The 27,225-nt window shown below is 40.1% G+C and overlaps 1 protein-coding gene across 3 annotated transcripts in view; it reads right to left on the bottom strand.

Annotated features, from left to right (window-relative positions):
* JADE3 (jade family PHD finger 3) overlaps nt 1-27,225 on the bottom strand; it is a 194,728-nt gene that overhangs the window by 101,124 nt on the left and 66,379 nt on the right. For 2 of the 3 annotated variants that reach the window (XM_049871273.1, XM_049871274.1), the window contains exons 2-3: nt 3,591-3,647; nt 2,790-2,869 (exon numbers count right to left, since the gene is read on the bottom strand). In XM_049871273.1, coding sequence (XP_049727230.1) covers nt 2,790-2,869; nt 3,591-3,639 — 129 coding nt within the window. In that variant the 5' untranslated portion in view covers nt 3,640-3,647. Of the gene's footprint in view, nt 1-2,789; nt 2,870-3,590; nt 3,648-14,495; nt 14,790-27,225 lie in introns of those variants that run through there. The other variant, XM_049871275.1, reaches the window with a different exon arrangement.

Consider the following 27,225-nt stretch of genomic DNA (forward strand, 5'->3'; position numbering starts at 1 on the left):
ACCTAATCTTGTAGATTGAGCCCTGCGTTGTTAACATAACTGCCACTAATCCCACCTCATTAACATCATAGAGGCAGGATTTACAACACATAGGGAAATCACATCAGATGACAAAATGGTGGACAATCACAGAACACTGGGAATCATGGGCTAGCCAAGTCGACACACATTTTGGGGGTGGGGGAGACAATTCAATTTATAACACTGGAGGAACCCCCAAGACTATGGCCCCTGGTCCCCACTTCTAACTCAGAATTGAAGCCACTCCCAGAGTTCGCGTTTCAGTCAAAGATTAGGCAGGCCTATAAAACAAACAATAACACGTGAAGAATGTGCTTCTTAGATCAATCAAGTACATGAAATCAAACGGGCTATACCTACTCAAAAATAAAGCCGAGAAGGCAGGAAGGGACAGGAAAACTGGACAAATGGAACTGGGGAACCTGGGGTGGAAAGGGAAAGGGGGAGAATGCTGACATAATGCGGGATTTGCAACCAATGCCACATAAGAATTTGTATATAAATTTTTGAATGAGAAACTAATTCACCCTGTAAACTTTCACCTAAAGCACAATTAAAGAAGAAAAAAAAATCCAATTTCACTGACCTCCTTCAGCCTTTTTTTTTTTTTTTTTTTGGTAAGCATTAACATCATTTATTTCCAGAAATTTCTATCACCTTAAACAAAAACTTTGTACCCATTAAGCAATAACTCCCCACTTCACCCTCTCCTCAGCCCCTGTAACCACTAACCTACTTTCTGTCTTTATATATTTGTCTATTCTAGATAGCACATATAAGTGGGATCATACAATATTTCTCCTTTTGTATCTGACATTTCAGTCACTCAGTATGTTTTCAAGGTTCATCCATATTATAGCCCGTATCAGAATTTCATTTTTCTTTATGGCTGAATAATATTCCATTGTATGTATATACCGCATTTTGTTTCTCCATTCATCTGTTGATAGACACTGGGTTGTTTCCATCTTTTGGCTATTGTGAACAATGGTGTACAAGTATCTGTTTTAGCCCCTGCTTTTAAGTCTTTTGGGTATATACCTAGGAGTGGAATTGCTGAGTCGTATAGTAATTCAATGTTTAACCTTTTGAGGAACTGCTGTTTTCCACAGAGGCTATATCATTTTACATTTCCTATAAGTAATGTATGAGAGTTCCAATTTCTCCACATCCTTGTCAACACTTATTATTTTCTGTCTTTCTGATCATAGCCATCCTAGTGGTTTTGATGTGCACTTCCCTAATAACACTGAGCATCTTTTCATGGGCTTATTGGCTATTTGTGTATCTTTTTTGGATAAAAGTCAATTCTTTGTCTATATTTTAATAGGGTTGTTCCACTTAAGTGAACCTTAAAACAATTATTTGAAGCAAAGGGGCAGGAAGTAGAACCAGGAAAACCAGAAATTGACAGAGAGGTGATACTTTGGTATTAAATACGGGCCATGAGCTGATGTTCTGACAGAAGCAGCAAAAGGTGATCTTGCTTCAGTTTCAAGATCCAAAAAGGAACACAGAAGTTCACAATGGTCCCACCTGACTCCTTGAGGGACTGCCTTCAGCCTCACCTGTGATCAGTGTACACTTGTCATCTCCACCAATTCTCATGTACCTCTTCTACTTCTCTTCTTCCACCAAGGATCCTGTGTTCTCCTCACTGCCTGGGTTCTCAGCCATCGTTCAATTCCAGGCATTTGTTCTCCCCATTCTCAACTTTTGCTACCCCCTCATTATGGAAATCTTGGTTATAACTGCTCATGAAAAAACACTGATGCTGTCCCATATTTCTTAACTATCAAAGTTTCAAACAAGGTACCAAGTACAGGGTGGTTAATAGCATAGGATTCAGGGTGCATCAAAACTTGAATTTCAGTTCTACTATTATTTTTGTGACCTTGGACAATTAACTCCTGTGAGCCTCAGATTCATCACCTGCAGAAAGAAGAGTACCTACTTCACAATGCTTTTAGGGGAATAAAAATGAGAGTATATTATTTCCCCAAAGTGCCCGATCATAAAAACCACCTGAGTCACTTCTTAAAAACCAGATCCCAGGCACCTTCCCTAGAAATACAATTTGGTACGTATGCGGTAGGTTTGGGATCTGTATTTTCAACAAGTGCCCAAGGAGATTCTCATAACAAGTAAGATGAGATCTCTGTAGTTTTCAACATGACATTTTTTTATATTCTCTCTTTTTTTCTTTTTTTGATATTTCTCTCTCTTTCTTTCTAGCTAAGGAAGTCTACTTCTAGTAGTGAAGCTACTCAAGGCCAGTTACAATCATCACAGAGAAAAGTCTGAGGACCCACGAAACTATCACCAAGTCCAAGTACAACCATGGCACTTCAGTAGCCTTGGGGCAAAAAATGATCAGCCTCACAAGGAATGATCCATTCTTTCTGCGCCTGCAGTGCTTCAAAGTCTGTGAGAATTCATCACAGATAAATAATCCAGATCGCCAACCTGTCCCTCACAATCTCACTCCTTCTCGCACTGCCTCCTACCTGCCGACTTAGCTCTTTCCAATCATAGCCTAGGAGATCTGTGGGTCCTTCTCAATCCCCCAAGTCTGGCTCCCTTTGACTTCCTGGATAGGGGAGGCCTTGTATTCTAAAGCCATTACTTAAGTAGCGTTGCCAAAATTAAACCACAGTGTGAAGATTACTGTTCTCCTAAAGGAGAAAGTGGACTTTCTTGAAAAGCACATATATACAGTAGATATTTGTATAATTTTTTAAGTCTAAAAATTGAGAATATACTCTTACCTCAGCAGGTTTTTTGTGTTGATTTGGGATTTTTGACTTGCTCCTATACATTGAGCCAGAAGTAAAGGAAGTGGAAGGACCTGCAAAAGAAAATTAGAAAAGAATACTGAGACTTATTACACACTAATGTCAAATAAGCAAATGTCCCCAAGAGAATATCAAAGATATGATGGAGAAAACCACAGAGATCTCTTACCATTGGACAAAACAGTTAAATTGTACCCAAGAGAACCTCATGATGGAGTTTAATGACATTTGCATGTGGCCTCCCGGCATGCAAAAGCTTCAACAATGCTAAGGCTAAGATGATTCAATTTGATGTAATCATGCCTCGTAACATTTTGCTCTACTCAGAGAAAAAGTTATCTTCTGTAAAAACTGTAAAAAACTCAAAGTGTAGAGCAGGTAATCTGTGCATTTCCCCAAAAGGTCTCTGTTAATAAGGTTGTTGCCTTTTATGAATGATGACTACTCCCCCACAATCAAACATTTAGTACCTGAGCTACAATTAGAATCAGGGCCTACATTTTATGCTCTCATGCTTTTCTTCTTTCCTAGAAAAGCACTGTAAATCACTATTGGATTTGGTTTTTATTGTTTAGGTAGCAAAAAGTAAAAAACAAAATGTTACGTGCCCCCCAAAACCAATTCTTCCACCTATCTATCTCTGATGAAATAAAATGAGTAAAAGAAATGATAACCACACTTTTCTTCCTTAGAAAATTATTTTTTGACTGCTCAAGTCAAAGAAGCAAACAACAAGGGGGAAAATGCAGATGTTACCAGTTGCTGTTTACTCACTCTCATCCGAACTGTCACTGCTGCTGAGTCGCCTGTGGCGTTTCATCATGGAGCATCCTGGGAAAGACAACCATACTGAATAAAACAAAATCAACAATGTTCCACAGATCCCATAAGGTAGCAGCAGGCAAATTACATAAATCAAATGATTTCTGTCAAGCATATTCTCAAATGAACTAGAGTGACAGGAGAAGGGTACTACCAAATCTTCCAATAGAAAGTATATAAAAAACTGGGCAAGGTCACTCATTAGCCTCAGGAGAGAGCCCAAACCACAGAGCATGAGTGATATAGCAATGGTTGGAGTCACACACGTAGTATCCACCTAAACGAAGGAGGCAGCCATGTGGCTGTCACTAGCCAGAGGTCCCTAATGTGGCACAGTCTACTCTCAGCTGCTAACCAAAAAGTTGGTGGCTCAAATCTACCCGGGGCACTGTAGAAGAAAGCCCTGGTGATCTACTTCCATAAGGTTACGGCCATTGAAAACTCTATGGAGTGCAATTCTCCTCTTGACATACATTGGGTGTCACGAGTTGGAATAGGTAAAGATGGCAACGAATTTGATTTTTGTTGTTGTTGTGGTTAAGTTGTTGTCAAGTAGGTTCTAATAGTGACTGCTATGTACAACAGAACGAAACACTGCTCGGTCCTGTGCCATCCTCACAATCGTTATGCTTGAGCCCACTGTTGAAATCACTGTGTCAGTCCATCTCCTTGGGAGCCTTCCTCTTTGTGGCTGACCCTCTACTGTACCAAGCATGATGTCCTTCTCTAGGGACTGGTCCCTCCTGATGACAGGTGCAAAGTATGTGAAATCAACTCTTGCTATCCTTGCTTCTAATGGCATTCTGACTGTACTTTTTCAGAGATTTGTTCGTTCTTCTGGCAATCCTTGGTATATTCAGTATTCTTCACCAACGGCATAATTCAAAGGCATCAATCCTTCTTCAGTATTCCTTATTCACTGCCCAGCTTTCACATGCGTATGAGGTGATTGAAAACACCATAGCTTGGGTCAGGTACACCTTAGTCCTTAAAGTGACTTTGCTTTTTCTTACCTTAAAGAGGTCTTTTGCAGCAGATCTACCCAATGCAACATATCATTTGATTTCTTTGCTGCTTCCATGGTCACTGACTGTGGATCCAAGTAAGATGAAATCCATGACAACTTCAATATTTTTACCATTTATCACGATGTTGCTTATTGGTCCAGCTGTGAGGACTTGTTTTTTAATTTTTTTTTATGTTGAGGTGTCATCCATACAGAAGGCTGTGGTTGTTGATCTTCATCAGTAAGTGCTTCAAGTGTTCTTCACCTTCAGCAAGCAAGTTTGCGTCATCTGCATATCGCTAAGCTGTTGATGAGTCTTCATCCAATCCTGATGCCATGTTCTTCTTCATATAGTTCAGTTTCTCAGATTATTTGCTCAGTATACAGACTGAGTAAGAATGGTAAAAAGGATACAGCTCTGACGTACACCTTTCCTGACTTTAAATCACGCAGCGTTGCCTTGTTCTGTTCAAACAGGTTCCTCATGAGCATGATTAAGTGTTACAAAATTTCCACTCTTCGTAATGCTATCCATAATTTGTTACGATCCACACAGTCAAATGCCTTTGCATAGTCAATAACACACAGGTAAACATCTTTCTGATATTCTCTGCTTTCAGCCAAGATCCACCTCACATCAACAATGATACTTCTTGTTCCATGTCCTCTTCTGAATCTGGCTTGAATTTCTGGCAACTCCCTGTCCATGTACTGCTGCAACCAGTTTTGAATGATCTTCAGCAGTTGTGTGTGGTATTGATGATATTGTTTGATAATTCCTCATTCTGTTTGATCACCTTTCTTTGGAATGGGCACAAATATGGATTTCTTCCAGTTGGTTAGCCAGGTAGCTGTCTTCCAAATTTCTTGGCATAGATGAGTGAGCACCTCCAGTGCTGTACCTGTTTGTTGAAACATCTCAGTAGGTATTCTGTCAATTCCTGCAGTCTTGCTTTTTGCCAATGCCTTCAGTACAGCTTGGACCTCTTTCTTCAATACCGCTGGTTCTTGATCATACGCTACCTCATGAAATGGCTGAACATCCACCAACTCTTTTTGGTACAGTGACTCTGTATTCCTTCCATGTTCTTTTGATACTTCCTGTGTTGTTTAATATTCTCCCCATAAAATCCTTCAATAATGCAACTCGAGGACTGAATTTCTTCTTCAGTTCTTTCAGCTTGAGAAATGGCGAGTGTGCTCTTCCCTTTTGGCTTTCTATCTCCAGCTCTTTGCACATATTATTATAATACTTTACTTTTTCTTCTTGAGCTGCACTTTGAAATCTGATCATCTCTTTTGCTTCATCATTTCTTCCTTTCGTTTTAGCTACTCTACACTCAAGGGCAACTTTCAGAGTCTCTTCTGACATCCATTTTGGTCTTTTCTTTCTTTCCTGTCTTTTTAATGACCTCTTGCTTTCTTTATGTATGATGTCCTTGATGTCGTTCCACAATTGGTTTGATCTTCCGTCATTACTGTTCACTGCATCAAATCTATTTTTGAGACTGTCTCTAAATTCAGGTGGGATATATTCAAGGTCATATTTTGGCTCTTGTGCATTTGTTCTCATTTTCTTCAGCTTCAACTTGAACTTGCATATGAGCAATTGATGCTCTGTTTCACAGTCGGCCCCTGGCCTTGCTCTGACTGATGATATTGAGCTTTTCCATCGTCTTTTTCCACAGATAGAGTCAATTTGATTCCTGTGTATTTCATCCGGCAAGGTCTATGTGTATAGTCGCCGTTTATGTTGTTCAAAAAAGGTATTTGCGATGAAGAAGTCATTGGTCTTGCAAAGTTCTATCATGCGATCTCTGGTGTCGTTTCTATCACCAAGGCCATATTTTCCGACTATCAATCCCTCTTCTTTGTTCTTGAGTTTCGCGTTTCAATCAACAGTAATTATCAATGCATCCTGATTGCACGTTTGATCAATTTCAGACTACAGAAGTTGGTAAAAACATTCAATTTCTTCATCTCTGGCCTTGGTGGTTGGTGCATGAATTTGAATAATAGTCATATTAACTGGTCTTCCTTGTAGGTGTATGGGTATTATCCTATCACTGACAGCACTGTACTTCAGGATAGATCTTGAAATACTCTTTTTGATGATGAATGTGACACCATTCCTCTTCAATTTGTCATTCCCAGCACAGTAGACCTGTGATGGTTAAGACTGTGTGTCAACTTGGCTGGGCCATGATTCTCAATGTTTTGGCAGTTGTATAATGTTGTCATCACTTCCCTGTTGAAATCTGATATGTGATCACCCCTGTGATGGAATCTGCTGAGTGGTACCAGCAGGGGCGGGGCCTGTGGTGGCTCACCGCCTCCCCTCAGCCTTCATCTCTCTGCCTTCTGCTGCCTACTTCCTTTCTGCTTGCCTTTAAAAGGTTGTTGGCTTGTTCTGGTTCCAGCAGCTGTCTCCTGTCTGACCTCTGGTTCCTGGGACTTGAGCTAGCAGCTTACCTGCCCTTCTTGGGATTCGCCCATCTTTACAGCCTGCGAGCAAGAGTCCTGCTCCCTGACCTGCCTATCTGGGGTTTGCCACTCCCTGCAGCTAGGTGACTCAGAAGAAACCTTGCGGTCTTGCCTGCCGACCTTGGCGATTCCTTGACCATCACAGCCCGTGAGCAGGAGCCAAGCTCTCTGACCTGCTCATCTTGGGTTCACCAGCTTCTGTAGCTCCACTGAATTGGGAAAGGCCTCTATCTTGATCTAAGAACTTGGGAAGTTCTAACCCCTATAATCATGTGAACTATTTCCTTGATATAAATCTCTCTGTATATATTTATATGCTTTACTGTTTTTGCTTGTCTAGAGAACCCAGCCTAAGACAAGACCATATGATTGTCTGACTCGAAACGGCCAATACCGACTTCCGGCCAATATGGCACCACAGACAGAAGCACCAAGCTGTCCCTCCACAGCAAAGTCCCGAAAAACTAAGTAAAACAGGACAAACGTCATTCCTGGAACCTGAAGTGCCAAATGAAGAGATAGAGAACTCAGCCAAGCACCAAATGGAATAAGAAACTGACAGAGGATGGAGGCGAGGAGAGATACGTGCAGAGGGCCCCATCAGCTAATGCAGCATGGATCCACCACCTTGGACTCCTGTCGGGGATCAACAGACAGGGAGCATGGGAAGACAGCTTCACAGAACTTCCAACAGGAGACAGGGCACCTGGTAACCAGCGATACATGCTTTCCCACCCCCCATTCTGTCCGCACTGCTCTACCTCTGAGCTTCCTGGCTGGCTGCGGTGGCTCGGCAGGATGGGAAGTGCAGCATCCATGCCACTTGGACTCGCCCCCTCCCCCACCCCCACGTCAGATATCAGCAGGCAGGGAGTATGGGGAAAGCAGCTTCACGAAGTTCCCAGCAGGAGACAAAGCACCCGGTAACAAGCAATACATGTTTTCCTAGCCTCCACCACCCCCCCCTTTGGCCTCCTACGCTTCCCGCCAGCCAAAGTCTGTTGGTCAGGAGGCAACTGCTCTGGTTTCAGGCTGCTTGGATTCACCCTGCCCACACTGGCCGGGCCCCTTGGCTGGTATTGGCTCTTCCCATTTCTTTTGGTTTCATCTGTGCCTCCTACAACCTACCCCTCCTTTCTCTGGAATACATGCTCTGTGTGCCATCTTTGCTTCTTCTTGAAAGGCTACGAAGCCATGCTTGACTCGGGAACCACTCCCCTGGCCTGCAACACCACACTGGTGGGATACCTGGGGCTTTTTTGTTTTCCTTTGTTCTGTTTTGTTTGTTTTTTCTTTTCGCAGTTTGGGAGCCCCTTCTAGCCAGGCTACCTGCACCGCGTAGGAACCACTCCCCCAATCTGCGCAGCCGCATAGGTGGGATCCCTGGGGGCATCTTTTTCTTCTTTCTTTTTTTTTTCCTCTCTCTCTTTTTCCCTTTTTGTCTTTACTTCTCAGTTCTCATCTCTCTACGCTTATCTTCTTTTCCTGTCTCCTGAATACCTGGTGCTGTGTGACATCTACACCCCTTCTAGCCAGGCTATGCTGTGCAGCCAGGGACCCACTTCCTGGTTTTAGCAGCCCCACCAGTGGGACTCCAGGACTCCTGAGGGGTTTTCTTTTCCAAGTTTTTATCTAGTTTTTTTTTTCTTTTTCCTTTTCTCCATTTCTCGGTTTCTCATCTCTCCAGTCCAATGACAAGCTCCCTTAGCACTCTTCTTTTTTTTCACTCCTCTTTCTCTCCTCTCTCCCATACACCTATTTGCTCCACCCATCACAACCTCCGCCCTCTTTCCTGCCTACCTGTACCGTGCACTTAACACCACTCCTCCGAGCAGCACAGGCACAGCCTGCTGGAACCTGCCCAGCACTGATTCCTGGCCTGCCCTGTCAGCCCAGTACATGCCACAAACAACCCATCCCAGCCCATCCCCTTCAGCTCAACCTGCCCTGCTGCACCATGGCTGAATGACTGGCCCTGCCCATTGGACAAGGCAGGGAAAAGTATTGTGACTACAGACAAGCAAACAACAAAGAACGCACAGTCCGCCTGCTCAGACATAACCAAATAAAACAATAAAGCAGGAGAACAAACAAATCTACAATCAAGTAATGAAGAAAATAATTACTGAATGGTCCGAAGACAGCAGACAATATCAAAACATATAAAAAAAACAGGAGAGGATGGGTCCCCTAGGTGTGCAAAATAGAACACCAGATGACTTTCCAGTAGAAGAAAAAGCACTAGAACTACCTGATACGAAATTCAAATCTCGAATATTCAGAGCAACCCAAGAGTTGAAGCAAAAAGACAAAAATGAGGAAAAATAGACAAATTTTTGGAAAAGGCAGACAAATTCAAGGAAAACACAGACCAAAAAAATGGAACAATTCAGGAAAGTAATACAGGATCAAAATGCCAAAATAAATTCACAACTAGAAATCATACAAAAACAACAATCAGAAATCTAAAAGATAAACAAGATTTCAGAAATGGACAGTGTCATAGAAGGGCTGAAGAGCAGGTTTGAAATGATGGAAGACGGAATTAGCAAAACTGAAGATAAACACTTGGGTACAACTCTGAGGAAAAATCAGAAAAAAGAATGAAGAAACCCTGCGAATTCTGTGGGATACAATCAAAAGCAAAAATTTGCGAACGACTGGAGTTCTAGGACAGGGAAAGAAAATGGAAAACACAGAGAAGATCATTGAAGAACTGCTGACAGAAAACTTCCCTAATATCATGAATGATGAAAAGCTGACCATCCAAGAACCTCAACGAACCTCATACAGGACAGACCCCAAAAGAAAAACACCAAGGCATATCATAATCACACTTGCTAAAACCAAAGACAAAGAAAAAATCCCGCAAGCAGCTCGAGAAAAACAAAAAGTCACATACAGAGGAGAAACAATAAGACTAAACTCTGATTATTCAGCAGAAACCATGCAGGCAAGAAGGCAATGGGATGACATACATAAAACCTTCAAAGAAAAAAAATTCCCACCAAGAATAATATATCCTGCAAAACTTTCATTCAAATATGATGGTGAAATTAGGGCATTTCCAGATAAACAGAAATTAAGGGAATACGTAAAAACCAAACCAAACTTACAAGAATTATTAAAGGGAGTCCTTCAGCCCTAGAATAAACAACATCAGACCATAGCCTGAATCTAGGAGGCAATGTAGCAGCCAGATCCCAACCTAGGAAATGAACTCTCAAAGACTATCCAAAACCAAAACACTTGCAACAGGGAAGCAGAGAGGTTAATCTGTAAATGACAACAACATCAGAACAATAAAAGAGGGAATAAACAATATAGGTATAGAACTTTCTAATGGAGAGGAAGGCAAGGCGATACCAAGTAATAACAGACTGGTTCAAACCTAGAAAGATATGGGTAAATTCAAGGTAACCACAAAGAAAGTTTACAAACCTACTCATCAAAATAAAGGTGAAAAACATAAAGTCTCAATAAAAACAAAATCTGCAGAAACAAAAGAAATCCACAAACAGGAACTCAGCACAGGAGAGTAAGAGGAACAAAGAAAACGTTAGATGAATCTGTGAAGCATCTCATAACACGGATGCATCTGGAAGACATTATGCTGAGTGAAATAAGTCATTCAGAAAAGAACAAATATTGTATGAGACCACTACTGTAAAAACTCATGAAAAGGTTTACATACAAAAAGAAACAGTATTTGACGGTTATGAGGGAGGGGAGGGATGGGGATGGAAAAACACTTAATAGACAAAAGATAAGTGGTAATTTTGGTGAAGGGTAAGACAATACACAATACTGGGGAAGCCAGCACAACTTGTACAAGCAAGGCCATGGTAGCTTCATAGAGACTTCCAAACTCCCTGAGGGACCAAATTGCTGGGCTGAGGGCTGTGGGGACCATGGTCTCGGGGAACATCTAGCTCAAGTGGCATAAGAGAGTTTATAAAGAAAATGTTCTACATTCTACTTTGGTGAGTAGTGTCTGGGATCTTTAAAGCCTGTGAACAGCCATCTAGGATACTCCAGTGGTCTCACCCCTTCGGGAGCAAGGAAGAATGAAGAAAACTAAAGACATAAGGGAAAGGTTAGTACCAAGGACTAATGATCCACATCTACCACGGCCTCCACCAGGCTGAGTCCAGTACATTTTATGGTGCCCGGCTACCACTACTGACTGCTCTGACAGGGATCACAATAGAGGGTTCTGGACAGAGCTGGAGAAAAATATAGAAAAAAATTCTAACTGAAAAAGAAAGACCAGACTTGCTGGCCTGACAGAGACTGGAGAAACCCTGAGAGTATGGCCCGGGACACCCTTTCAGCTCAGCAATGAGGTCGCTCCTGAGGTTCACCTTTCAGCGAAAGGCTGAACAGGCCCATGGAACAAAACAAGACTAAGGGGGTGCACCAGCCCTGGGGCAGGGACTGGAAGGCAGGAGGGAACAGGAAAGCTGGTAATAGGGAACCCAGGGTTGAGAAGGTACAGTGTTGACATGTTGTGGGTCAGTTCACCAATGTCATACAACAATGTGTGTACTAACTGTTTGATGAGAAACTAGTTTGTTTTGTAAACCTTCATCTAAAGTTCAATTAAAAAAAAAGGCCAATACCAGTCCATTTCAGCTCACTAACGCCTAGGATATTAATGTTTATGTGTTCCATTTCATTTTTTACAACATCCAATTTCCTAGATTCATACTTCGTACTTTCCACATTCAGATTATTTATGGATATTTACAGCTGTTCCATCTCATTTTGAGTCATGCCACATCAGCAAATGAAGGTCTTGAAAGCTTTACTCCATCCTCATCATTAAGGTCAACTTTACTTTGAGGAGACAGCTCTTCCTGGTTGTAGTTTGAGTGCCTTCCAACCTCAGTGGTTCATCTTCTGGCTCTGCTGCTATTCATAAGGTTTTCACTGGCCAATTTTTTTCAGAAGTAGGGTGGCAGGTCCTTCTTCCTAGTCTGTCATAGTCTGGAAGCTCCACTGAAACCTGTCCACCAAGGTTGACCCTGCTGGTATGTGAAATACCAGTGGCAAAGCTTCCAGTATCACAGCAACACACAAGCCACCACAGTATGTCAAACGGACAGACACATGGTAGTTTTTTTTTTTTTTAAGGGAAGAAAAAGGTAGTTGTGAAATCAGAGCTGTCCGACGGCAAGGTTTAAAGGACGCTTTGACTAACTAAAACTTCTAAAAGCCCAAATGTTCTTCTCTGAGTGTGGTCAATGACAGATAAAAAGAAGTATCATCCTTCTGGGAAACACCAGCAGTAATGCATAGGGAAAAAAGACACAGTTAAGCACTTTAAGTCACAAAGGAAGTGTTGAAAGCATAAACTAGAAAGATAGTGATGCAGGTGGCTTTTTTTTATGTGCCACAGCATACAAAATGCTATCGGGGCTGTCACAATACTACAAGGAATAAAGGTCAGGGCTACTGCCTTCAAACCACTTACAATCTACTGAGACGGTAGAAATTCAAGTAACAGCAAGAAAAATTTATGTCAAAAGGTAATAGATTGAATTTGGGGAATCTGGAGGTGTAAACAGACCATCGTTCCAACCCTCCCCCACAAAAAGAACAAGAACTACAAGGAAACAATACTCAGCTTTGATGGACTCTGAATCGGGGAACAGAGAAAAGTAGCTAGCAACTGCAAACAGGCAAGAATCAACAAATCAAGAGATGCATATGGTTGGAAACCACCTTCTCCCCACTATGACCCTCCCTCTAGCCACACAGGCAGCTGGCTGCTGTGGACTGGGAAAGTGGCCTCAGAAAAAGAGCCTGCTTCCCTAACCACCACACTCTGCATCTGTACAATGAAACAGGACCCAAAGCTCCTGTTCTAAAATCAAAAGGGCAGACCTCCCAAGGAGGCAGTCAGTTTGGAGTGTGCCAGCACCTCCCCCACCTGGACACCGTCAGCTGCAAGCCTACCATGAATTGCTACAGAAGGCCTCCTTCAGTGGAATTGGCTCTCATAGTCAACACTCTACCTACCTCTCTGTGTACTCCAGAGCTCAGGCCTTTGAAACCAACAGGATGGACCTCCTGGGGAGTTGGTTTTGGTCTGCCTACTCCCCCTTCTGGTTGGTGCTGAGGACTGGTGACTGAGGCTGCTGCGTACTAGGAAGCAGGCATCTTGAGTAGAGGCTACACCCATGGCCGGCATACTACAGGGGAGGCTCTGAGAGCAACAAGACAAACCTCCCTGAGGATCTGTTCAGAGCATGACAACCACTCCCCCACCTGGACACTGTCACTTGCAAGCCTGCAATGAATTGCTACAGAAGGCCCCTGTAGTAGACTCTGCACCCACAGTCACCACCCTACTTGCCTCTCTGGGTATCCCCATAGCTCAGGCTTTTGAAGCCAACAGGACAAACCTCCCTGGGGGTCAATTTGGGTTAGTCTGCCTCTACTTCCAGTTGGCACCGAGGACTGCTGTCTGAGGATGCTGTGTGCTAGGAAGCAGGTGTCTTGAGTGGAGGCTGCATTCACAGCCTACAGTCTACCGGGGAGGGGGGTAATGATAGCAATAACGTAGACCTCTGTGAGGCTATCATTGGAATGTGACACCTCCTTCCTCCACCAGGTAACTGTTGGTTGCCAGGTAGTTGCAAATTGCTACAGAAGGCCCCTGCAGTGGAGTTTTCTCCCATAGTCAGCACTCTACCTGCCTCCCTGTGTACCTCATAGCTCAGGCCTCTGAAATCAACAGGACACACCACCCTGGGGATCAACTTGGGTCTGCTTCTCCTTCTGGGTGGCACTGAGGGCTGCTGACTAAGGCTGCTGTGTGCTAGGAAGCAGGCATCTTGGGTGGAGGCTACACTCACAGCCAACATACTATGGGGCGGGCTCTCATAGCAACAAGGCTGACCTCCTTGGGGGTCCATTCAGAGTGTGACAATCCCTCCCCCAACCAGTAAATGTCAGCTGCTGAACTGATACAAGCACTATATAAGATCCCCTACAGTGGAGTCAGGAGGAGGGTCACCTAAGAGAAGACTGCCCCTCCCAACCACCACAGGGCCACTAGGGCTCTAAAAACAAGACAGATCTCTTGGAGGTCCTTCTGGGGAGTTCCAGCCCCTTCTTCCTTTTGAAACAGAGAAAATTCTGCTTGTGCTTTCCCTGAAAAGCTCAGAGAGAAGCAGTCCCCACAGAGAAAGGAAGGAAGCCTGGGGCAAAACCGGAGGGCAACACCAAGCCCCAAAGGGGGTTCGCAAGGTGTGGGTTCTCTGACTGAAAATGTGGTTCCAGAAACAGTGAAGGGAAGGGAGTAATAACCAGAGAGGACTGTCCCCGGTGGACAGACTGATTAGTACACAATATCTCACCTGCGTGGTGATGCTGGCTGGAGGACAGATTGATCACAGCATGTTTTCTGGTGTGTTTGGGAGAGACTGGAAGTTGAAGACTGAGATCTGGAACTTCCGAATCCTAATTAATCAAGAAGGTAAAAGGAGCTATCACAGAGAGGGAGAGGAAATGATAAAGGCTGAAGGCTCTGTCCACACAAGATTTTTTTTGCAGAAAGCAGTGTGGGCAAAAACTCCAAGTACTTGGGGGAACTGAGCAAGGTAACACCCTCAAAAATTTCAATGCCCCAACAAAAAAAAAACCACAAGATACACAGAAACAAAGACACATTCAAATGAACATGACAAAGGGAGTGAAAGTGCACCTAAGGATGACCAAACAATGAAAAAAAAAGGAAGAATATAATACAACATTAAGCATAATTAAAGAACTAAGGGAAAAAAAGACAAAGAGCTAAAAGAAATAAGGAAAACAATGCAAGAACAAAATGGTAATCTAATAAAAAGAGATATTACAAGTGAAAGGGACAATAACTGAAATGAGAAACACAACAGAAGAACTTAGCAACATATTTAATCAGGCAGAAGAAAGAATCAGCCAATTAGAGGATAAGATACTTAAAATTACAGAGGCTAAAGAGCAACAAGAATGGAGGCTCAAGAAGACTGAGCACAGATTAATGGAATTATGCAACAACAACAAAAGACCTAATACATGCATCATGGGAATTTCAGAAGATGAGAAAGAAAAAGAGACAGAAAATATTTGAAGAAAATTTCACCAATCTAATGAAGGACATGAATCTACAAATCCAAGACGTTCAAAGAAACCCAAGCAGGATAAAACCAAAGAGATCTACACCAAGACACATAATTAGGCTCTAAAAAAGTAAAGAAAAAGATAATCCTGAAAACAGTGAGAAACAGTCACATAAAAGGATCCCCAATAAGACTAAGTACCAGAATTTTATATAATTTATGTATAATTCAAAGCTATATATATATTTTTTATACATAAAAAGAAAGATCCCTAATTAAGGAAAATACACAGACAAGTATAAAGGCTAGTGATAAGGTATTCACTCTTGGCAATTCTAGTTGTGTTGTCCTTCATGTTCCTTAACAACAAATGTAAAAAAAGGAGGGATAAAATTATGCTCAGCCACCTGAAATATAAAGATGTAATTAGTGGTAACAACAACAAAAGGAGGGGTGAGAAGAATGGTATAGATATAGAACTTCTTATATGTTACTGAAGTTAAATTGGTACCAAATTACCCCAGAATGTTATAAATACAATCTGTTAAATGGTAACTACTGAGGAAATACCTAAAAATACACACACAAAAGAAAAGGAGAAGGGAACCAAAATGGCTCACTACAATAAACCAACAGAACACAAAAGCAAGCAGCAGTAAAGGACAAAGACAAAATTAGGATTAAGACACACAAAAAACAAATAACAAAATGGCATAGGTAAATAATTTCATATTGATAATTACAATGAATGTAAATAGACTATATAATCCAATTGAAAGGCAGAGAGTGGCAAACTGAATTAAAAAAAAAAAACACGATCCAACTATATTCTGTTTACGAAAGACAACCCTTAGACCCAAGGACACAAATAGGTTGAAAGTGAAAGGATGGAAGAAAATATTCCACGGAAATGAGAGTTGGGGTTGTAATCTTAATATCAAAGTAGACATTAAAATAAAATCTGTTAGAAGAGATTAAGATGGACATTATATAGTGATGAAACAGTCAATTAGTCAAGAAGATTTAACAATCATAAATACATATGTACCCAACATCGAAGCATCTAAATATATAAAGAAAATAGAATTGAAGGAAGAAATAGATAGCACTACAATAATATTTGTTTTTAATATACCACTTTCAATATTGGACAGAACACCTAGAAAAAACATCAACAAGGAAAAAGAAGACCTGAATGACACTATAAACCAACTGGACTTAACAGACATATCTAGAACACTTCATTCAACTCCACCCAACAACAGTACATTAAACATTCTACTCCAGTGGACAAGGATCATTTTCCAGGATAGATCACATTTTAGGTCACAAAGCAAGTCCTGATAAATTTAAAAAGATTGAAATCATACAAAGTATTTTCTCTGATCACAACTGAGTGAAGGTAGAAATCAATAACAGAAAAAAGCCTGAAAAATACACAAACATATGAAATTAAACAACGCACTATTAAACTATCAATGGGTCAAGGAAAAAATCAAAAGAGAAATCACAAATTTCTTAAAGTCAAATGAAAATGAAAGCACAACATACCAAAACTTAAGGGATACAGCCAAGGCAGTACTCAGACGGAAACTTACAGCAATAAATGCCTACATGAAAAAAGGAAGATCTCAAATCAACAGCATAACTTGACAACTTGAGGAACTAGAAAGAGTAAGCCTAAACCTACCAGAAGAAAGGAAATAAAGATCAGAGCAGAAATAAAATAGAAAACAGAAAAGCTATAGAATCAACAAAACCAGAAGGTAGTTGCTTGAAAAGATCAATAAAATTGACAAACCTTTAGCTATACTGACAAAAGATTCAAGTAAGCAAAATAAAGAAATGAAAGGGGACATTACAACTGACCAAATAGGAATAAAGACAGAATATTATGAACAACTTTATGGCAACAAACTGGATAACCTACATGAAATGGACAAATTCTTACCAGCATACAACCTACCCAAACTGACTCAAGAGGAAATAGAAAGTCTCAATAGGCCCATTAACAAGTGAAGAAATTGAATCAGTGATCAAAAACCTCTCAAAAAAAAAGTTCCGGACCAGATGGCTTCACTGGAGAATTCTGCCAAACATTTAGAGAATTGACTCCGATACTGTTTAAATTCATACCGAAGATAGAGAAGGAAGGAATACACTCTAGTTCATTTTGTCAAGTAAACATAGCCCTGATACCAAAACCAGACATATAGATGCAAAAATCCTCAACAAAATACTAGGGAACAGAACACTCTGACCAAGCAGGCTTAATTCAAGGAAAGCAGGGATGGTTCAACATTAGAAAATCAATCAACATAATATATTGCATCAAGAGAACAAAGGAAAAGAGCCACACGATCATCTCTATGAATGCAGAAAAAGCATCTGAAAAAATCCAACACCTTTTCTTGGTGAAAACTCTAAAGAAGATTGGAATAGAAGGGAAATTCTTCAGTATGATTTAGGGCATATATGAAAAGTCAACAGCTAACATTATACTTAATGGGGAAAGACTTAGAGCCTTCTCCCTTGAAACTGGGAACAGGACAAGGGTGCCTGCTCTCACCACTTCTATTTAATATTGTATTAGAAGTCCTAGCCAGAGCAATAAGACAAGAAAAAGAAATGAAAGGTACCCAGACTGGAAAAGAAGAAGTAAAATTATCTCTATTTGCAGAAGAAATGATTCTATATATAGAAAATCCAGAAACATCCACATGGAAACTTCTCGGGCTAATACAGGAATTTAGCAAAGTTGCAGGGTATAAGGTTAACAAACAAAAATCAGTTGGGTTTCTATACACCAGCAATGAGAAATCTGAAAGGCAAATTAGGGAAACAATTCCATTTACAATAGCATCTACCAGAATAAAATAATAAAATAAAATACCTAGGAATAAATCTAACCAGGGGCATGAAGGACTTGTATGATGAAAGCTTTTAACACTGTTGAAAGAGGTTAAAGAAGACTTAAATAAATGGAAAGATGTTCCATGTTCATAGATTAATTAATGGACTTTAATTTGTTAAGATTGTCAGTACTACCCCAACTGACATATAGATTCAACACAATCCCCATCAAAATACCAACAGTCTTCTTAACAGAAACAGAAAAGCCAATCCTCAACTTTATATGGGATGGCAAGAGGCCCTGAACAGCTAAAGCAATGCTGAAAGAGAAGAACAAAGTAGGACTCACACTTCCTGATTTTAAAACATACTACACAGCTTCAGGAAACCCTGGTGGCGTAGTGCTTAAGTGCTACAGCTGCTAACCAAAGGGTCGGCAGTTCGAATCCACCAGGTGCTCCTTGGAAACTCTACGGGGCAGTTCTACTCTGTCCTGTAGGGTCGCTATGAATCAGAATCGATTCGACGGCACTGGGTTTGGTTTGGTTTGGACACAGCTTCAGTATTTAAAACAGCTGGTATAACAATAGACACGCAGACCAACGGAATAGAATTCAGAGTCCAGAAATAAACCCACACATCTATGGTTAACTAAGTCCATTTGAGGGTGGAAAAAGAGTCTCTTCAATACATGGTGTTGGAAAAGTTGGATTTCCACATGTAGAAAAATGAAACAGGATGCATGACACACACCATACACAAAAACAAATTTGAAATGGATTAAGGATATAAATGTGCAAATTAAAACCATAAAATTCTTAGAAGAAAATACAGGGGCAACACTGTCAGGCCTAGCTTTCAAGAATGGATTATTTAATACAAGAAAAGCACAAACAGCAAAAGACAAAATAAATAAATGGGACCTCATAAAAACTGAAAGCTTTTGTTCATCAAAAGACTTTACCAAAAAAGTAAAAACACAAGCTATCAACTGAAAGAACATCTTCCAAAACCATATATCTGATAAGAATCTAATAACCAGAATATATATAAAACTTCAAGAACTTAACAAAAAGACAAATAACCCATTCATAAAATGGGCAAAGGACTTGAGTAGACATTTCACCAAAGAGGATATTCAGATGGCCACTGAACACATGAAAAGATGTTCAGCATCATTAGCCATCAGAAAGGCGCAAGTTGAAATCACAATGAGATACCATTTTACTCCCACTAGGATGGCTAAGATAAAAGACAGCCCACAAAATAACAAATGTTGGCAGGGATGTGGGGAAAGTGGAACCCTTATCCACTGCTGGTGGGAATGAACAATGGTACAGCCGTTATGGAAAACACGGTGGTGATTCCTAAAAAACAAAACTAAAAATAGAAATACCATAAAAAAAAAGAAATACCATATGACCCAGCAATTCCACTCCTAAGTATATACCCAAAAGACTTGAAAACAGAGACTCAAAGAGACTTGTACACCAATGTTTATTGCGGTACTATTTATAATAACCACAAGGTGGAAACAACCCAAATGCCCATCAGTGGATGAATGAATAAACAAAATGAGGCATGTAAATACAATGGAATACTACTCACCCAGTAGGGGAAATGAAGTCTTGATACTTGCTACAATATGGATGGAGCTGGAAGACACTGTGCTGAGTAAAATAAATCAGTCACAGAAGGACAAATATTGTACGAAGTCATTTATATAAAAAAATAAGAAAAGCCAAATGTACAGAGACCAAAGTTTATTAGTGGTTACCAGGGGTAGGAGGGAGTGGAAAAAGGGGGGTTAATGGTGATGGAAATATAACATTGATTAAGGGTAGGGTTGAAGAGCTGAGTACTGTAATTGCTGTCAATAAGTTGTACATGTGTAAAAAGTTGAACGGGCAAAAGTTGTGTAATAGATATATTTACAAGAATGATCAAAAAAATAGAGGCTGCTTATATACAAGCAAACACCTCACTGGATTTGCTTCCTTTGTTTAAGGTCATGATGTTATGGGATATCATAGTTAGTTGGCCTAATAATGTGCTTCTGTTCTATCTCCTAGTTTGTTGCATAGCACCTGGGGTCTTAAAAGCTTGCAAGCAGCCACCCAAGGCACAACAATTGGATTCCATTCGCCTGGAACAACAGAGGAAGAAGAGTCAGAAATAGGAGGAGGATATGGAATGTGTAGCTCATTGCCCCCATGCACAACTGCTTCCTTTGCCATGAGACCATAAGAAGTGGATGGTGCCCGGCCTACCACTTCTGAACATTTTGGTCAAGGACTCGATAGAAGAATTCTGATCAAAAGGGGGAAAATACAGAAAAGAATTTCAAATTCTCATGGACTCTAGACTTCCTGGAGCCATGGAGGATGGATGAATCCCTGAAACTATTGCCCTAATCTTTAAACCTTAAACCAAAAAATCCCCTGAAGTCTTCTTAAAAATCAAATAATAGTTTAGTTTAACTAGTAAAAAAAAAATTCTACCTTGAGCATTATACTCTTTTAAGATCTATCTATATAGGATCGCTATGAATCGAAATTGACTCAACGGCAACAGGTTTCATATGGGACTAAACTGGCAACAGTGACTTGAAAGGTTACATAGGAACCTTAGGGGCAGTAAGTTTATCTTAGTAAGGGAGGAACAACTCAGAAAGGAGGGAGAGAATGGTTGCACAACTTGAAGAATATAATCAACGTCACTAAACGGTACATGGAGAAACTGTCGAATTGGTGTATGTTTCGCTGTGTATATTCTCAACAAAAACAAAATAAATAAAATTTAAAAAAGAAAGCTAATAGATGATAACACTAAGAAGTACACAAGTATAAGGGATGTTATTGGTAAATGCTATAACATATAATTTTGTAACAACTAAGAAATACAAGAGTGGTTTCACAGGTATATATGTATGCATATATATATGAAAGTATATGCATGTACATTTATAGGCATATCTGTAGCCATATGCATATACACATTTGTGTGTGTTATATACATACACACACACACATATATAAAATAAAGCACATAAGGGGTACAGTCACAGATACTTTAAGCAAACATTTCACAGGATTGGTTTACTTGGTTTGAAGGCTTGCAACTCAGTCAACTGGCACAACATAGTCCTTAGAGTTTATTTTCTACATTCTAGTTTGGTAAGCAGCATCTGAAGTCTTGAAAGTTTGCAAGCAGCCATCTAAGATATAACTATTGGTCTCTACTTGTCTGGAGCAAAAGAGAAAGAAATCAAAGGTTCAAAGAAGAAACTAATCTACAGGACTAATTGCCTACACAAACCACCACAGCCTCATCTATCCTAAAGCCAGAACTAGATGGTGCCCGGCTACCACTATCGACTGTTCTGACTAGAGACACAATAGATGGTCCCAGATAGAATGGGGGAAAATTGTGGAACAAAACTCAAATTCCTAAAAAAAGGCCAGACTTACTGGACCAGTAGACACTAGAGGTACTTCAAAGTAATCCTATAAATATGTTCAAAGAACTAAGGGAAACCCATGATTAAAGAAGAAATGAATCCCCCGAGATACTTTTAAATTTTGAACTGAAACCACTCCCGGAAGTCACTGTTCAGCTACATAACAGACTAGCTCATAAAATAAACAATATCACCTGTGAGTACTGTGTTCCTTTAATAACAATAACAACAACAATAAATCATCTATAAGAGACCAAATGGTCAACATCACCCTAAAGCAAGGATGAGAAGGTCACTGGCAGGGGGAGGAGGGGCAGGGAAGCTAGATAAATGGAAATGGAACAACTACAATGGGAATAATGAGAATGTTGACACAACGTGGAAAATGTAACCAATGTCACTGAACGGTATGTATAGAAATTGTTAAACGGGAACCTAATTTGCTGCATAAACTTTCACCAAAAATACATCTAAAAAAAAATAGAGATTTCTACTTCTCATAACACAGTGTGAGAAATTCTGAGGACCCACTCCCCAGTGAAACTGGTGAAAATTATTAAAACAACCACCATTTAAAGTCTCCGGAAATGGTTCTAATGGCATACAGCAAATGAAGAAACACTTATTCAAGAAAATCTACTAAAATTTGGGAAGCTTTCTTTTTCCTCCTTCCCAGCTTAGTAAGAGAAACCTCACTTCTGACTGCTACAGTCAAAAACACAGGGCTACCTCTCCCTGAAGCTTCCAGTTGGAGGGCTTTCTTCTTGGGAGGAGGATATCGGCATTTCTCATCTGCCCTCAGCTATCTGTTGCTAAGGCTAAACTCTGGGTGAATGTAGCTGAGAAATGGGGGCTCTATTCTTCTGCTCTGCCCCTACTAGTGATATGGAGATTCTACTTTGGATACAGTACCACTAATAATACTAGGAGAGGCAAGCCTAGGAGACCTGGGGCCAATATACACCAACCCACCCCCAACAGAGCAGTCAGCTCTTAAAGCAGGGGTTATCACTCAGAGATTTTGCCCAGGGGGAGAAGTAGGCCATAGACAGAGGGCTTCAAATCTTTCCCCAAAGGAACTGATTCATTTGCAACAGACTGTGGAGTTCAGGCCTAACCTGGCTAGTTTGCTGGAGAGACATCTAGAAGAAATTCTCCTGGGGTCAGAAAAAATCTCAAATACTGATCCCCAGTGCCTTTAAGGGAGCCCTAATTTGACTGGATCATTTTATGGAACAATTTATGCCCCACCCCCACCCCTGGGCATTGCTAAAAACAATAGAGCTATCGGCCAGCAAATAGCAAAGCTTAAAAGCCAGGTGTGGTCACTGAAAATGGAAGTCAAGGGGAGCCCTGTGAAAATCACTGTAAAACCCAGGGTGACTGTGGGCATATCCAAGGCTGCGCTCCCAAGGAGCAAAATCTGAGGCTTCACACTGAGGGTAGGGGGAAAGGATAGGCTTCACTAAAACAATCCAGGCAGTCACTAAAGAAGTAAACAAGCTCCAGAGAGTTGCTGTATTATTTAACATGTCCAGTTCCCAACAAAAATTACTAGACATGCCAAGAAACAATGTATGAACCACACACTAGCAAGGAAACAGGCCAACAGAAGCTGCCTGTGAGAGCAACCAGATGTCAGATTTCACAGGCAAAGACTTCAAAGTAGCCATATAAATATGTTCAAAGAACTAAAGGAAATGACGATTAAAGAAGTAAAGGAATGCATGATGACAATGTATCATCAAATACAGAATATCAATAAAAAGACAGAAATTACACAAAAGAACCAAATGGAAATTCTGGCATTCAAAAGTACAATAAATGAATTAAAAAATTCACTACAGGGACTCAACAGTAGACTTGAACTGGCAGAAGAATGAATTAGCAAACTAAAAATAGATTGATAGAGATTAGATAGATCGAAGAACAGAAAGAAAAAATGAATAAAGAAAACTTAAAGAGCATCTCATTTAACATACCAACATAAACATAATGGGACTATCGGAAGGAAAGGAAAGAAAGAAGCGGAAAAAATATTCAAAGAACTAATGGCTGAAAAATCCCCAAATTTATTGAAAAACAATCTACACATCCAGGAACTTCAATAAACTCCAAGTAGGATAAATGCTAAAAGATTCACAGACCACCACAGTAAAAATGCTGAAAGCCAATGATAAGGAGAAGATCTTGAAAACAGCAAGAGAAAAATAACTCATCACTTACAAGGGTGCCACAATAAGATTAACACCTGAATTCTCATAGAAACAATGGAAGCCAGAAGGCAGTGGGATAAGATATTAAAAAAACTTTATAGTACGGTTGTACGTATCTGTGAATATACTAAAAACCAGGTGTAGACTTTAAACACGTGAATTGTATGTTATGTGAATTATCTCAATAAAACTGTTATTAAAAAATTAAGAGGATTAACACAAGTACCAGGACCATAAATTAAGACTCTGTTTATCTTTTTTTTTTTTTTTATCTTACTGTCTAGTTTAATTAAATTAAATATTTCTTTAAATGTTACCCTCCCACTATGTAATTTTTTGGGGCTATGTTTGGCTCCTTGGTGCAAAACTTAAGGCATTCAAACACTCTTGAAACGCAAACAACAACAATAAACACTTCCCATCAAAAATAAATGAGTAATTTAAAGTCACACTCAGTGCAGAAATTTAAACAGAAACAAAATATATTTTCTAATAAAAAATTACTCTAATTATTTTCTACTTTTATTTTCTAGTTATTCTAATAGCAATTCATTTAATTATTCCCTATTGAATGCATACATGTGCCTAGAGTAACACTTCATTTACCTAATATCACTGGGATGTTCCACATATGTAAACTCTCCAGATAAATGATATGCCCAAGCATTTAAAATCATAACTACTATTAACAGAGTTATTACAAAACATTTACTTATTAGTTTTCTACTGCTGCAGTAACAAATTGCCACAAATTCAGTAGCTTAAAACAATGCAGATTTATTTCAGTTCAGAAGGTCAGAAGTCTGACACGGTTCTCACTGGGCTAACAGCAAGGTGTCGCAGCACCGTGTTCCCTTCTGGAGGCTCTAGGGAAGAATTCATTTCCTTGCGTTTTCCAGCTTCCCGAAGCCACCCACATGCCTTGGATCCTAGCCCCCCCTTCCTCCATCTTCAAAGCCAGCAACATCGGATTTCTGGCCAACATGGCACCATACAAAGAAGCACCATGCCACCCCTCCACAGCAAAGACCCAAAAAACTAAGTAAAACAGAGACAAACGTCAGTCTTGGAACTCAAAGTGTCAAATGAAGAGAGAAAGAACTCGGCCAAGCACCAAAAAGAATAAGAAACTGACAAAGGACAGAGAGCGAGATAATTGTGGAGGTCCCCTATGATCTAATGCATGGATTCGCCATCTTGGGCTCCTGTCGTAGATCACCGGACAGGGAACACGGGAAAGCAGCTTCATGAAGCTTTCAGCAGGAGACAGAGTACCTGCTCCATACATCACAACCTCCCCCCCTCCTCCCTGCCTACCTGCACCGTGCGCTGAACATCACACCCCCAAGCAGCACGGGCACGGCCTACTAGAACCTGTCCAGCCCTGATTCCCGGCCTGCCCTGTTGGCCCTAGTACGTGACACAAACAACCCATCCTAGCCCCTCCTCTTCAGCTGGACCTGCCCTATTGCACCATAGCTGAGCCACTGGACCTGCCCATTGGACAAGGAGGTGAAAAGTATCATGACCACAGATGAGTAAACAACAAAGAACACACAGCCTGCCTGCTCAGATGTAACCAAATAGAACAAAAAAACAGGACGAAACAAACAGATCTACAATTAATAAATGAATAAAATAACTGCTGAATGTCCCTAAGACAGCAAACAATATCAAAACATATAAAAAAAAAAAACAGACAGGATAGTTCCAGTAGGTGTCCAAAAAACCACCAGATGACTTTCCAGTAGAAGAAAAGGTACTAGAACTACCTGATAGGGAATTCAAATCTCTAATATTCAGAGCTATCCAAGGGTTGAAGCAAAAAACAGACAAAAATGAGGAAAAAATAGACAAGTTCATAGAAAAGGCAGACAAATCCATGGAAAATACAGGCAAAAAAGGGAAAAATTCAGGAAAACAATACAGGAACAAAATGCCAAAATAAATTCACAATGAGAAATCATACAAAAACAACAGCTAGAAATCCAAAAGATAAACAACAAGATTTCAGAAATGGACAGCGTCATAGAAAGGGCTGAGGAGCAGGTTCGAAATGATGGAAGACAGGATCAGTGAAGTGGAAGACAAACACTTGGATACAACTCTATTTGAGGAAAAATCAGAAAAAAGAATGAAGAAAAATAAAGAAAACCCTGAGAATTATGTGAGATACAATCAAAGCCAGCAACATCACATCTCTCTGACACTACATCTGTCATCACATCTCCTTCTCTGATCCTTCTCTTTTGCTTCCCTCTTCTACTTTTAAGGACCCTGTGATTATACTGGGTCCACTCAGATAATCCAGGATAGTGTTCCTATTTTAAGTAGCCAGGTAGCCTAACATACTGACAGGTTTCAGGGATAAGGACATGGATATCTTGGGGGCATTATTCTGCCTACCACGATATTTTTTGCCTTATTAAAAGTGAATATATTCCCACACAGATATGCCCAACAGTTTTTTGACAAAGGTGAAAAAGTGATTCAATGGAGGAAAGGTAGCCTTCTCAATAAACAGTGTTGGAGCAAAAAAAAAAGAACCTCAACCTAAATCTCATACCTTATACACAAACATTAACTCAAAATTGATCACAGATTTAAATGTGAAACTATAAAACTTTTAGAAAAAAACAGGACAACATCTTCAGGGGCTAGGGCTAGGCAGAGCATTCTTAGAATTGACATCAAAAGAGTGATTCATAAAAGAAAAAAATTGCCTTCGCCAAAACTAAAAATTTTTTTTTGCTCTGCAAAAGACCTCATTAAGAGGATGAAAAAACTACAGACTAGGAGAAAATCCAACAATGGACTTGTATCTAGAATATGTAAAGAACTCTCAAAACTTAGCAGTGGGGTAATAAACAACTAAATTAAAAATGAACAAAAGGCCTGAACAAACATTTCACCAAAAAGGATACACATATGGCAAATAAGCACATGAAAAGATGTTCAACTTCATTAACCATTAAGGAAACACAAACTAAAACCATAATGAGATATCATTACATACTTATTAGAAGGCTGAAATAAGCACTGAAAATACCAAATCCCAGCAAAGATGTGTAAAAACTGGATCACTCATATATACATACTGCTGGTAGGAATGTAAAATGGCACAGCTGTTCCAGAAAACAGTTCAGCTGTTTCTTAAAAAAATTCAACATGCAATTACCATCCTGGGCATTCATCCCAGAAAAATGGAAATTTATACTCACACAAAAGCCCGCACACAAATGTTTATAGCAGCTTTATTTGTAATATCCCAAACTGGAAACAATCCAGATGTCCTTCCATAGGTGAATGGCTAAACAAACTGTGGTGTATTTATACTATGGAATATTAGCAATAAAATGAAAAGAAGTACTGCTACATGCTATATCATGTAGAACAAATGTAAAACATGTAAAAAAACACTTAGCAAAAGCATTATGCTCAGTCAAAGAAGCTATACACA

Source organism: Elephas maximus, chromosome X (assembly GCF_024166365.1).
Source record: "Elephas maximus indicus isolate mEleMax1 chromosome X, mEleMax1 primary haplotype, whole genome shotgun sequence".
NCBI lineage: Eukaryota > Metazoa > Chordata > Mammalia > Proboscidea > Elephantidae > Elephas > Elephas maximus.